The 14,902-nt window shown below is 45.1% G+C and overlaps 1 protein-coding gene and 1 pseudogene across 1 annotated transcript; one reads left to right on the top strand and one right to left on the bottom strand.

Annotated features, from left to right (window-relative positions):
• The first annotated feature begins 3,849 nt into the window (after positions 1–3,849).
• On the top strand, positions 3,850–8,542 carry LOC108311492 (annotated as a pseudogene).
• A 519-nt stretch (positions 8,543–9,061) lies between these two features.
• Positions 9,062–13,326, bottom strand: LOC119472738 (nuclear pore complex-interacting protein family member B12-like). Its single transcript, XM_037742139.1, has 4 exons — positions 13,168–13,326; positions 9,882–9,944; positions 9,252–9,758; positions 9,062–9,130 (listed from the first exon to the last, which is right to left on the bottom strand). The coding sequence occupies exons 1-4, from the start codon at positions 13,324–13,326 to the stop codon at positions 9,062–9,064; spliced, it is 798 nt and encodes a 265-aa protein (XP_037598067.1).
• Between the last annotated feature and the right edge of the window lie 1,576 nt (positions 13,327–14,902).

Here is a 14,902-nt window from a genome sequence, read left to right on the forward strand (position 1 = left end):
AAAAAAAAAAAAAAAAAAGTATCAAAGACCTGGACTCACCAGCCCATCAGCTCCAAGCAATGAGATGCCTGGCCCTCATTCATCATGACTGCTTCCTTATCCTTCCTGTATTCCTGTTTTCCCATACATGGTTGCATTTCTTCCCTGCTATATAAACCCCTAGTTTTAGTTGGTCAGGGGCGTGAATTGGAGATTGACCTTCCACTTCCATGGCTGCAGCAACCAATTAAACTCTTCTCTAGCAATATTCTCCTCTCAGTGACTAGATTTCTGTGCTGTGACCAGGACTCCGGCAGAAAACCTGGTGTTGTGGTAAGAGCTGCATGTCTGCATACATGTCTCTGCTGCTCTTCCTCAGCCTTCCTGCTGCACTTCACACCTCCCTATTCTGGCATCTCCTAATGCCCTGGCCTGGCCCCCAATGCTGCATAGTGATTTCCCTGAGTGGGTCAGACTATACCAGCAGTCATTACCTGGCCCTGCCTGGCACATCGGCACGCGGTAAAAGTTAAATAAATGGAAGTGGGAAAGAATGCAGTGAGGCTATTGTTGTTTTAGGAGTTTCTAGTTTGTTCACACAGTCAGGAATCTGCTCACAGGCCCATATCATATTCTAAACCAAAATACATCTACCAGCTTGGCATGGTGGCTCACACCTGTAATCCCAGCACTTTGGGAGGCCAAGGCGGGTGGATCATCTAAGCTTAGGAGTTGAAGACCAACCTGGCCAATATGGTGAAACTCCATCTCTACTAAAACTACAATAATTTGCTGGGCGTGGTATTACATATCTGTAATCCTAGCTAATAGGTAGGCTAAGGCAGGAGAATCACTTGAACCTGGGAGGTGGAAGTTGCAGTGATCCAAAATAGCACCATTGCATTCTAACCTGGGCAGCAAGAGGAAAAATCCATCTCAAACACACACACACACACACACACACACACACACACACACACACACACACACACACACACAAAATAAAAGACATCTACCACAGGATGCATGGAAAGTTCCACGTTCTTTTAGAAGGCATCTTAGCAAAAAGGATACCTAAAGCACACTAGTGTGGTCCAGAATTTTAAGCAGAACCTCTGTACTGCTCAATCCCCTTCCCACTCCCCACCAACCATGCTCACATCCCTACTCACTCCCCACCATGCCGGCTCATCCTCCCATTTGGTATCCCTTTTGTGTGACATCTCTTTTCCCTCTGTTTGACACTATGGGCTGTAAAGTATGTTCCTTGGTCTAAAGAAATGTAAGCCCGTGGTTCCACATGGTATACTATATCTCTTTTTTTTTTTTTTTTTTTTTTTGAAAAACAGGGATAGTTTGACTTCTGTTTTTCTATTTGCATGCCCATTATTTTTTTCTCTTGCCTTATTGCCCTGGCCAGGACATCCAACACTATGTTGAACAGGAGTGGTGAGAGAAGGCACATCCTTGTCTTATGCCAGTTTTCAAAGGGAATGCTTCCAACTTTTGCCAATTCAGTATGATATTGGCTGTGCATTTGTCATATATGGCTATTATTTTGAGGTATATTCCTTCAATATCTAGTTTATTGAGAGTTGTCGTTGTTGTTGTTATTGTTTTTATAAAGACAGGGTTTCACCATGTTGGTCAGGCTGGTCTTGAACACCCGACCTCAGGTGATCTGCCCACCTTGGCCTCCAAAGTGCTTGGATTACAGGAGTGAGCCACCACGCCCGGCCTATTGAGAGTTTTAATTATGAAGAGTTGTTGAATTTTATTAAAGGTCTTTTCTGCATCTATTTAGATAATAATGTTGTTTTTGTCTTTAGTTCTGTTTATGTGATAAATCACATTTATTGATTTCCATATGTTGAACTAACCTTGCATCCTGGGGATACAGGCTACCTGATCATGGTGGATAAACTTTTAGATGTGCTGCTGGATTCAGTTTGCCAGTATTTTGTTAAGGTTGAAGTTTTTGCATTAATGTTCTTCAAAAATATCAGCCTGAAGTTTTCTTCTTTTGCTCTGTCTTTGCCAGGTTTTGGTAGGAGGATGATGATACTGGCTTCAGAGACTGTTTCAGAGAGCAAGCAGTCCCTTCTCTTCAAGTGATTGGAAGAGATTCAGCAGGAATGGAACTAGCTGTTATTTGTACATCTGACAGAATTCATCTATGAATTTGTGTTGTCCTATGCTGCATTTTGGTTGGTAAGATATCAATTAGCTGGGCGAGCTGGTGCACACCTGTAATCCCAGCTACTCAGGAGTCTGAGGCAGGAGAACTGCTTGAAGCTGGGAGGCAGAAGTTGCAATGAGCTAAGATCGTGCCACTGCACTCCAGTCTGGGTGACAGAGTGAGATTTCATCCAAAAAAAAAGGAAAAAAGAAAAAAGAATAGAAGTTTATTTGGCTTCGAGGCTGAGGAGTCTAAGATCAAGGGACCACAACTTGTGAGGGCCTTCTTGCAGTGCCATACCATAGCAGAGGGGCAAGCATGCAGAGGTCACAGCGAGGTGATGGAAACTGAACTTACCCTTTTATCAGAAGCCCACTCCCTGGATAACCAAATATACTCTCCAGATACCAACATTAATCCATTCATGAGGGCAGAGGCCTCATGACCTAATCAACTCTTAAACGCCTTACCTTTTATTCTTTTCTTTTCTTTTTTTCTTTTTTCTTTTCTTTTAGGTGGAATTTTGCTCATTGCCCAGGCTGGAGTGCAATGGCACGATCTCGGCTAACTGCAAACTCCACCTCCAGGATGCAAGTGATTTTGCTGCCTCAGCCATGCAAGTAGCTGGGATTACAGGCTCCCAAGATCACGCCCAGGTAATTTTTGTGTTTTTAGTAGAGATGGGGTTTCACCATGTTGACCAGGCTGTTCGTGAAGTCCTGACCTCAGGAGATCCACCCACTTCGACGTTCCAAAGTGCTGGGATTACAGACATGAGCCACTGTGCCAGGCCAGGTCTCACGTCTTAATGTCATCACAATGGCAAATTTCAACATGAGCTTTGGAGGCATTCAAACCACAGCACTTACCTTGCCTTGTTCTTCTGAATCTCTTGAGATGTCTTCCCAAATTGTTTCATTTCTTTGTGGAAGGGGTAAAAGCAAATAGTTGTCCTTTATCATCCAAAATCAGAATTCAGAATGATTTATTTCCTTTTTCTTCTTTTTTTGTCAAGAGGGTTACTGTTTGCTGAAACTTGAACTGATTTCACAGAAATCAGAATAACTCTAAATTAACCCAGAATTTAATTTGTTCAACTTTTCCTTTATCCTCCCTTCCCCTTCATCAATGCTTGACATGCCCACTCTTGGAACAGTTTTTCCTAACCCACTTTTGAGACCCAACAGAGAATAGGAGGAGCCAGAGAGTGTTTATATTTGACCCCAACACATCTGAACACTTGATCTTGGCTCACGGCAACCTCCACCTCCCCAGTTGAAGCAATTCTCCTGTCTCAGCCTCCTTAGTAGCTGGGATTACAGGCACATGCCACCACACCCAACCCATTTTTGTATTTAGCGGAGACATGGTTTCACCATGTTGATCAGGCTGGTCTCGAACTCCTGACCTTGTTATCCACCCACCTCCACCTCCCAAAGTATTGGGATTACAGGTGTAAGCCACCTTGCCTGGCCCTCTATCAATCTAAACATTTTAAATAAATGAAAGAAAACATTTGTTAGGTATATAGTAACTAACATAAAGTTATCTGAACATAAAATTAAGAAACAGCATATTGAATCCAGAAGTATATTAGAAAATACAAAATAAAGCAGCAAAGTGGCCAGGCCCCCCTAGGTGGGGGGACTGGGTCTGGGGTGGGTCTTCTCATCAACAAGATCTGGAGGGAGTACCCAGGCAGGATCATGAACATGTTCAGTGTGGTGCCCTCACCCAAGGTGTCAGACATAGTGGTGAAACCCAACAATGTCACCCTCTCCATCCACCAGCTCATAGGAAACACAGATGAGACCTACTGCATCTATAATGAAGCTCTCTATGACATCTGCTTTGGAACCCTAAAGCTGCTACGCCCACCTACAGTGACCTGAACCACCTAGTATCTGCCAACAGGTCAATTCTGACTTGCAGAAGCTGGCTGTGAATATGGTTCCATTCCCACCGGCACTTCTTCATACCCAGTTTTGCCCTGCTGACCAGCCAGGGAAGCCAGCAGTCACAAACCCTGACAGTGCCCGAGCTCACCCAGCAGATGTTGGATGCCAAGAACAGGATGGCAGCCTGTGACCCCCGCCATGGCCACTACCTGATAGTGGCCACCATGTTCAGGGGCTGCATGTCCATGAAGGAGGTGGATGAGCAAATGCTTAATGTCCAAAACAAGAACAGCAGCTACTTTGGTGAGTAGATCCCCAACAATGAGAAAATGGCTGTTTGTGACATCCCACCCCAAGGGCTAAAAATGCCCACCCCCTTCATTGGCAACAGGAGACCCATCCAGGAGGTGTTCTAGTGCATCTCAGAGCAGTTCACAGCCATGTTTCCACACAAGATCTTTCTGCACTGGTACACAGGTGAGGGCCTGTAAAAGATGGAGTTCACCAAGGCCAAGAGCATCATGAATTACCTGGTGTTCAAATACCAACAGTACCAGGATGCCACGGCCAAGGAAGAAGGCAAGTTCGAGGAGGAGGTGGCCTAGAGCCTCCAGTCACTGGGGAAAGTAAGGAAGCAGTGAGAACTCTTAATTCATTCCCAGCCTGTCCTCTGGCCTGTCCCACTGTGTGTGCACTTGCTGTTTTCCCTGTCTACGTCCCATGCTGTAAAGACACCATTATTAAAGCATTTTCATAGTGAAAAAACTTGTTTTGGTTTATAGCCATGTGATCTTTTTTGCCCGATATACATTTTGTCTTCTATAAAATACCTGTGCACCTACTGAATACTTCCGTGTGTGACTGCATGTGTGTCTGTATGTCATAAAGAATAATTATCTACACATCACAGATATAGATCTCAGAGTTTAACTGTGTATGCATTCCTGTAATCTCTTCATCTCATAAGAATCTTAATTTTAATCTTGGACACAGAGGCTATCCTTTACCTTTTGAAACAGAGATTGGAAATCCCGGGGCCTGAACTGTTACACCCTAAGGTTAGTAAACTTCAATGAACATCTTTTTGCTGATCTTTTGAGTGGCAATATTTTTATTTAACCAGTGGGAGGGATGGGGTTCTCCCTTTTAGCAGCTATTTTGCAAGATGCTTTCCTCATGGGCTTGGTCTCCTTGTCCTCACCATGACCTGATAACCACATCAGTCCCGGCTCATTTCTGAGTAAGCTGGGGCTTTCAGCCCCACTGAGAATTGGCATCTGGGCTCAGGTAGCAGGGACACAGTGAAGGGGGAGGATTTTGCATGCCAAGGTTGGAAGGGGCAAAGCTGGGAGTTGCAGGGGGCAGAGAGGTTTCTGGGGATAAGATGATGCCAGAACAGCTCAAGATTGGCCTTGAGTTCCCCTCTAGAGTTGACCTGATTCTGAAGACCAAGGTATGGCTCCAATAAACCAGACCCATCCTCATCGTTAGTCTCCTGGGGCCATAAAATCTAGGGGAGACAGGGTCCCCTGACAGAACCAAGTTAAATTTCCCAGAGATCTAGGCATTCATTTACCCTGATCCAGAGACTTCATACACCCCGGGAAAGAATCACCATTCCTGCAGATAATGGACTAAGGCCAAGAGGGCAATGAGGAAGTGCTGGGGGCATAATTCCCTGTGCACACCCAGCCATCTGCACTCTTCCATGGTGGCTCTGTGGGGCCCTCACACAGCCTCCATGCTCCTGCTCACACTGCTTGCTCAGCCAGGAGCCTTCCAGATCCACCTGAGTTACGCAAATCCCCAAGTGAAACCAACCTGCTTCAGCCTTCTCTTCCACAGCCTCCTGTTTATTCCCAGGAGATTCAGTCTCTTTCTTTTGTACCCTGGGTCCCTTCACTTGTGCTTCCACTGTGGGTGGTCACAAGCTCTGTGGCCTTTGGTGTGGATCTCTCTGTTGGAAGACACAGGATGCCCTACAAGTCAGGGATGGGTGTCATCCCTCACAGAGACAGCCATGTGGCCCAGGATCTATATGCACCTGCAAAACTGCTATTTCTGGCTTCTATAAACAATCTCTGGCTGAGCTGGTGGCTCACACCTATAATCTCAGTGCTTTGGAAGGCCTAAGTTGGCAGATGGCATGAGTCCAGGCGTTTGAGACCAGCCTGGGCAACATGGTGAAACATAGTCTCTACAAAAACTTGAGAAAGAGAGAGAGAGAGAGAGAGAGAGAGAGAGATGGGCACAGTGGCTCACACCTGTATTCCCAGCACTTTGGAAGGCCGAGGTGGGTGGATCACCTGAGGTCAATTTGAGACCAGCCTGGCCAAAATGGTAAAACCCTGTCTCTACTAAATATACAAAAATTAGCCAGGTGTGGTGGTATGCACCTATAGTCTCAGCTACTCAGGAGACTGAGGCAGAATAATCACTTGAACCTGGGACACGGAGGGTGCAGTGAGCTGAGATCTGAGATTGCACCACTGGACTCCAGCCTGGGTGAAAAAGTGAGACTCCATCTCAAAAAAAAAAAAAGAAAAGAAAAGAAAAAGAAAAAGGGCACTGTGGCTCATGCGTGTAATCCCAGCACTTTGGGAGGCCAAGGTGGGCAGATCATGAGATCAATAGATAAGACTGTCCTAGCCAACATGGTGAAAACCTGTCTCTACTAAAAAACAAAAAGTTAGCTGGGCATGGTGACAGGCACTTGTAGTCCCAGCTACTTGGGATGCTGAGGCAGGAGAATCACATGAACCGAAGAGGCAGAGGTTGCAGTGAGCAGAGGTGGCGCCACTGCATTGTTATACCAGAGCAAGTATAGAAAATTAACACCTAGACAAAAGTATGCCAAATTGCAGGGTCTTTATTGCTGGCGGCCACGGAGGACTCACGTCTCTCCAACTCGTGGCCCCGAGCTCAGGGGGAGCAGGGTTTTTAAGCTGAAAAACCACATTCTGGTTTTAGGACCAAGAGGGTGAGGGGATGCAGGGCAGGCAACTTTACAGAAACTATTTCTGGCAGTTTCTGATAAGCAAGGGGTAGCAGCTTTACACAGTGGACTTCAAGTTAAACATTACAATGGAAAATTTTTTTTCCTTTTTCTTCTCAATCAGCATTTTTCAGAGCAAGCTAGCTGTTTTTATTTACAGAAGCCAAAGTCAGCAGTTATCGCAAGGAGAACGGGGCAGCAGTTACAACTTATTTTTGGAAAAACAGCTTTATCTTGTATAAAATGGCATTGCTTAGGTTCTAACTCTAGACCAGCTATAGCACACAATACAGCCTAGCGACAGAGTGAGACTCTTTCCCCTAAAAAGAAAAAATAAATAAAAAATAGCCAAACGCCAGGTGTAGTGGCTCATGCCTGTACAGTAATCCCAGCACTTTGGGAGGCTGAGGTGGGCGGATCACGAGGTCAACAGATCGAGAGCATCCTGGCCAACATGGTGAAACCTCGTCTCTACTAAAAATACAAAAAATTTAGCTGGGCATGGTGGCGCACCTGTAGTCCCAGCTACTCCGGAGGCTGAAGCAGGAGAATTGCTTGAACCTGGGAGGTGGAGGTTGCAGTGAGCCAAGATCACGCCACTGCACTCCAGCCTGGCACCTGGCAACGGAGCGAGACTCTGTCTCAAAAAAAAAAAAAAAGAAAGCCAAACATGGTGGTGTGTGGCTGTAGTCCCAGCTGCTCCTCTGGAGGCTAAGGTGGGAGGATCACCTGAACCCTGGAGTTGGAGGTTGCACTGAGCCTGGATTGCACCACTGCACTCCAGCCTGGGTGACACAGTGATACTCTGTCTCTACAAAACATAAAAAATTTGTCTTTATGTACAAGAGATACCTGCTGCCAAACTCATTAAGAATAAATAATGCAACCAACTGTGTACTCTCAGAAACTTGAGAAATGTGACCAGGATCTCAGCCAGTGTTACCCTTGTACTGCAAAGCCCTGCAGTACCATCTGTGACATTTCTTTCTATTCACTCAAAAAAAGAAGAGATTAATTTTTTTTTACAAATTACTTTATACTGTTCAAATCAACACATCAAGTGGTGCATTTAGAGGTGTTGGTCGAGGTCTTAGAGGCCACGTGACTAGAGAAGGGGGCTGAAGTCTCAGAGGATACTCAGGAGAAGGTTGAGTGTTGGTTGAGAGAGCAGGTCATCCAAGTGAAGGAGTTGGCTGAAGTACTAGATAAGACCTAGGTGAAGGAGCTGGCTGAGGGCTGAAAGGTCATGAGTAGATAATTTAGGTACTAGAGGAGACTCATTTGAAGATGATAGCTAAGGGAGGCCACCAAGGTAGATAAGGTGGCTGAGGTTCCAGATGCCTTTAACTGGAGAAGTAGGCTGAGGTCCCAGAGGCCACACTGCTGGAGGAAGAAGATGAGGTCCCCCAGGATAGACACCTGGATGAGGTGAATGGGGTGCCCCAGGAAAGACAGGTAGATGAGGTGGATGGGGTCCCCCAGGACAGATAGAAGGATAAGGTGGTTGTAGTAACTCAGGACAGACAGCTGGATGAGGTGGATAAAGTCCCATAGGCGATGCAGCTGGAGGAGGTGGTGGGAGTCCTACAAAACAAACAGCTGGAAGACATGAAGGAGGTCCCAGAGGACACTCGATTGCTGGAGGTGTCTGCAGTTTCAGAAGATCACCAGCTGGATAAGATGGTGGAGGTACAGGAGAGCACTTGACTGGAGGAGGTGACTGTGGTCTCAGAGAACCTTCACTTGGAGAAGATGGTTGAGGTGGCACAGGACCCTTGAGTGAAGTAGGTGGCTGAAGTCCCAGAGGACACATGAGTAAAATAGGAGGTTGAGGTGCCAGAAAACACTCAAGTGGTGGAGTCACCTGTGGTCTCAGAAAATCATTAGCTGAAGAAGATGGTACAGGTAGCAGATCTAACTTGGGTGGAGGTGTGTGTGGTCTCAGAAAACCTTCAGCTGGAGGTGGTGGTAAAGATATCAGAGAACACTCAAGTGGAGTTGCGTGAAGTCTTAGAACATCTTCAGCTGGAGACAGTGGTAGAGATACCAGAGGACGCTCAGGTTGAGGTGTGTTGGGTCCTAGAAAATCTTCAGCTGAAGACGGTGGTAAAGGTACTAGTGTACACTCAGGTGAAGGTGTCTGTGATCTCAGAAAATCATCAAGAATGTGAAGAGATACCAGAATACACTCTATTGAAACAGGTAGTTGAGGTCTCAGGGGACACTCAAAAGGTGGAGCTACCTGTAATCTCAAAAAATTATCAGTTGGAGAAAGTGGTTGGGATCCCAGAGGACACTGGATAGAAGGTGTGTGTGGTCTCAGAAAATCATCAGCTGGAGATGATGGCATCAGTACCAGAAGACACTGGAGTAGTGGTGTCTGTGGTGTCCAAAGATTATCATTTGGAGAAGGTGGTAGAGGTGCCAGAAGACACTCAGGTAGAGTTGTATATGGGCTCAGAAAATCATTGGCTAAAGGTAGCAGAGGTAACAGAAGACACTCATGTGTAGGTGTCTGTGGTCTCAAAAACTCATCATCTGGAGAAGGTGGCAGAGATACCAGAAGACACTTGGGTGGTGTTGTGTATGAGCTCAGAAAACCATTGGCTGAGCAAGGTGGTAGAGGTGCCAGAAGACATTCATGTGTAGGTGTCTGTGGTCCCCCAAAATTATCATCTGGAGAAGGTGGCTGAGGTCCTAGTGGACACTGGAGTCAAGGAGTTGTCAGAGGTCCCAGAATACCTTTAGCTGATGGGAATGGTTGAGCTCCCAGGTGACACCCTGATAGAGGAAGTGGCCAGCAACCCATCAGTGGTCTTGAAGGGTCAGCCATGATGTAGGGCAAGTAGGACAATCCTGAGCAATGATGATGTTGTGCTGCAGCCATATTAACCTGCAGGAAGAAGGAGGAAGTGTTTTGAAATTATTAATTTGATGGACAAAACTGCCAACAACAACACAGGCTACACCTTATGTTGCTGCTGATAGTTTTTTGCACCTTTCCATCCTCCAGGTTTCAAAATAGCAGCATTAGTGTCATGAAGTCACCCTTCCACTAAGTACCGCCAGCAGCTGGGGCATGAAGAAAAGTCATTGGGACAAACTGTTTTCTCCACATGCCACTGTGTCTGTCTGCAAATGTAGGCAGGCTGCGGGCCTGCCCCAGGGAAGACAGAGTCATAACACAGTAAGGAAGAAGCATGTTTCAGACACAGGAGTGTCTATATCTATCCTCATTCCTCCCTTACCACCATCACCAGAGCATGCTCCTTGTATCAGATAAACAGCAAGTAAGAGAGGCATGAAAAACCCATTGTCCACACGTGTTGCAGCTTGTTTTTGGAGAATATTCTCCAGGCCTTTTATGTTCTGTCTCTGATTCTCAGAACTGTGCAAGTCAGTGTGACCACCCTGCTCCAAATCTAAGAAAACAGAAGCTCCCCAAGGAAGCAGAGCATGTGCCCAGGGTCACACAGCTTGCAGGAGGCAGAGTGGAAGTTGATTCCAGCTCTGCCTGCAGGACCCTCTCATTTCCCATCCGCTTCCCTTCTTAACAAAGGGTCTTCTTCACTCTGGGGGTGCCCCCTGTGAAAACAAATGGCTCTGGGGAAGTGTGGATTCCTGAAGACATGCAGGGGAACTTGGAGAGGGTTTTCTGACAGAACAATCTAACATACTGAAGTCAGTTACGCATGGCTGGAATATTTCTTTTAACTCCCAGGTAATACAAATTTTAAGTGCACTTTGACATAAATAATACTATTGTCCATAGAAAAATAAGGTGGGAATTCTGAAAAAAAAAAGCAAGTTTTAGAAAAGTGTTTGATTTCAAGTGTACAATTCCCATCATATGTAATCATAGGACTTGACAGCTGTTGAAAGTACAGAGGCCACATGAGAACAAGCATAGCTGAGCATCATTTAAGGCCTTCATTGGGAATTGTTGCTGTGGGTAATAGGTTACATTCACTTTCACTAACTCGCAGTCAAGGCATTTCCTATTACAAATATGGAAACTCTGACACTTAGAATATTAGATCAGGGGCACAACCAAAGAGGGGGAAGGTGTTTTTGCACAACACAGTTACCAACAGGAATGGGACTGTGATGAACTACGGAATTGAACTTGTCAAGGAGCATTCAAAATTGCACAAAGCACATATTAATGTTGGATTAATGAGTTTTCACTTTCATCACTTCTGGGAATACAGCAGATATTTCAACTGTTAATCACCTACTTTACAGAAGAAAACAAAATCACAGCAAAATAAAAGAAAACCCCATATATTTCAGAAGTAGACCCCACAACATCTTGAGTAAAAGATATCAGTCAGAGTACACTGGGCCATGAGACCTACAGCAGTGGAGGTCAATCCACTCAAGATGACTAGCTGGGAATGGAGAAGCCAGAAAGCTTGTGGGGAAGATTTTGCTTCTGAAAAAGTCGAGACAGAAAAGGTATCACAGTACCCACAGAGCAGATGCCAGGCCAGGAGAAGGCGATGGAGGAAAAGACTACAGTGTCCTGATACAGGCAGAGTGAAAATTACTCCAGCATTTACCTCTGTCTTCTCTGTGTTTTCAGTTGGGACACAGCTGCTATTCCTCACGGGAACTGAATGAGGCCCTGAATCTGGTAAGGGCCAGAGAAGGGAATGGGGCTAAATCTGGCTTGCAAGTTCTGTGCAGAATAAGAAACCCTCCACACCCTCTGCTGCCATCTCACTCTCTTTTCCACATTCAGGTCCCTTACCAGAGTCACAGCGTTTATTGACCAGATGTCTCAGAGGAGGCTGGAGCCCTCTGGGCCTCTGCCTTGAGGGAGACAGAGCAGAGCCCTGGTCCAGGGGTTTTCTTAACTCTCAACAGGCTGCGGACAGGTAGGGCGCTAACCAGTTGGAAAGGAGCTTTAAATCAGGGGTTCCCAGTACATATCAAGAGAAATCACCCATCATGGGAGCACAGACTCAAAATTAAAATTGAAACAGCCATGGATGGGAAGAACATTTATAGGCCCAGGACAGGAGCAGCACTACTCCTTTTCTTCAAGCTATAAGGGCATTTAAAATTCTGTGGATTCACAGTGAATCTAACCTCCATATATCACCAGGCATTGTCAATATTTATGAATAGAAATGAACATGATGATACCAACCGTCATGAGGAAAGCTAAGAGCTACAGAAATTAAATGAAGGCCAGGTCTGGTGGTTCACACTTTTAATCCCAGCACTTTGGAAGTCTGAGGCAGGAAGATCACTTGAGGTCAAGAGTTAAAGACAAGCCTGGCCAGCATGGTGAAATTCTGTCTCTACTGAAAATACAAAAAGAAAAAATTTGCCAAGCATGGTGGCAGGCACATGTACTCCCAGCTACTTGGGAGGCTGAGACAGGAGAATTGCTTGAACTCAGGAGGCGGAGGTTGCAGTGAGCAAAAATCATGCCACTGCACTTCAGCCTGGGTGACAGAGCAAGGTTTTCAAAAAGAAAAAAAAAAAAAAAAAAAAAAAAAAAGAAAGAAATAAAAAAAAAAAAAAAAAAAAAAGAAATAAAAGAAAAGAAAGAAATCAATTGGAAAGTTTTAGGGTTGCACTTCAAATGTTAAAGGAGTAACATTACATAGAAATTTAGCTTACTAAAGGAGTTACATAGTTCACAATAAACAATTTAAACCAGCAAAAAGAATAAAGGAAGTTCCAAAGAGTGCAAATAAATGCTTCTTTTCTTAAAGCAGATCTCATGGTACTGCTTTATTGATCCATGAAGACATTGCCCAAAAATCTCTGCTCTCATCAGCACTTACAGCTCCCATTCTAAAATGCTATGTTTGTTACTTTTCTCAAATGAAAGAAAAATAAAGCCTTCACACTGACTCAAGGTGGGAAGGGGAGCTGGCCCATTTGCCTTGCAGGCTCATCTTAGCTGTTAAAAGTAACCAAGACTTCAGGGTGGGGCAATGTCCACAGTCAGTGGAGGGGCCTGAGCTCCACCATTCACAGGGAATCAGCCAAGAGGCATTCAGCTAGGGCACCTGAGAAAAATGGGGTCCTGCCACCCAAAGGAACAACTGTTCTCTTCATAAGTGCTTGGAACTGTTTCCAGGAAACATGACAATTACCCAACCCGAGGCTTCACCACCAAAAGGAGAAGCAGGGCGTGTGGATTGTGCAGCAGAAATTAAGCGGCTGCCTTGATAGGAGCTTCTACCTCTCCGGAAAGTGTTCTTTATGCCCAAGTGTTTCTTGGCCAGCTCCTCACTCATATGTCTCTCCGGCATTCTTCTTTTTCCTCATTTCCCATCTAGAAGACAGAGAAAGAATTGACTTGAAGAAGAATTAAAACACCATGTTCTTTACTAGGCACTCAAAGCTTCAACTAAAAAAACAAAAAATTCTTTAAAATGACCATCACAACTGGGTGAGGTGGCTCATGCCTGCAATCCCAGCACTTTGGGAGGCTGAGGTGGGTGGATCATCTGATTTCAGGAGTTTGGGAGCGGCCTGACCAACATGGAGAAACTATCTCTACTAAAAATACAAAATTAGTCAGGCATAATGGCACATGATTTTAATTCCATCTACTCAAGAGCCTGAGGCAAAGAATTGCTTTAACCCAGCAGGTGGAGGTTGTGGTGAGCTGAGATTGCACGACTGCACTCCTTCTGAGTGACAGAGCCAGACTCTGGCTCAAAAAGAAAAAAAAATCCATCACAATGACCCATCTGTGCTGCTTGTAGGCAGACTTCCTCTCTGCCATCTCCCTATCCAAGGCTTGAGCACAGAGCTGTAGTGAGAAAAATACATCCATGTCCTGACCTCACTGACTGTGCCCAAAAGCAAGGAAAACAAACAAACAAAACTTTCTCAGTTGTCAAGAGCCTTTCTTGCAGAAGGGGCCATCTGAAAAAGCCACTATGCCCAGCCTGAAAGAACATCTTTTAAATTATTTGTAGAATTTGATTCTTCTGATTTGAACTCCCAGGTAATGCAAATTACCTTGGAGTTAAATTCAGAATTAGTACCTTAAAAAACATCCCATCCCCAGGCATGGTGGCTCATGCTTGTAACCCCAGCACTTTGAGAGGCTGAGGCAGGTGGATCACTTGAGATTGGGAGTTTGAGACCAGCCTGGCAAACATGGTGAAACCCCATCTCTACTAAAAATACAAAAATTGGCTGGGTGTGGTGGCAACCACCTGTTGTTTTAGCTGCTGAGGGTGGGGGTTGAGGCAGGAGAATCACTTAATCCCAGAAGGTAGAGGTTGCAGTGAGCCAAGATCACACCATTATACTCCTGTCTGGGTAACAAAACAAAAATCTAAAAAAAAAAAAAAAAAAAAAAAAAAAAAAACTTCCCACAATTTATATTAACAATTCTCTTTTCAAGACTAAGTGGAGTAGGGACTGTTAAATGCAGCAGGGCATGGTGGCTCACACGTGTAATCCCAGCATATTGGGACATGCAACTTGGAAGGTGGTGGATCACCTGAGTTCAGAGTTCAAGACCAGCCTGACAAAAATGGTGAAATCCCGTCTCTACCAAAAATACAAAAATTAACCAGGCATGGTAGTGCACACCTGTAATTCCAGCTACTTAGGAGGCTAGGGCAGGAGACTCAATGACACCTGGAAGGCAGAGGTTGCAGTGAGCTGAGATTGCGCCACTGAACTCCAGCCTGGGCCAGAGACTGAGACTCGATTTAAAAAAAAAAGAGAGAGAGAGAGAGAGAGAGACACTGTTAAATGTGCCTAGGTTTCTTCATAACTCATTTATTTTTTGTTTTCTACATATCTTGAAAGGCAGTCCTGAATGGAGGGTAATTATGTAGGTTGTAAAAATAAAACATACTTCCT

Source organism: Cebus imitator, unplaced genomic scaffold (genome assembly GCF_001604975.1).
Source record: "Cebus imitator isolate Cc_AM_T3 unplaced genomic scaffold, Cebus_imitator-1.0 Scaffold117, whole genome shotgun sequence".
NCBI lineage: Eukaryota > Metazoa > Chordata > Mammalia > Primates > Cebidae > Cebus > Cebus imitator.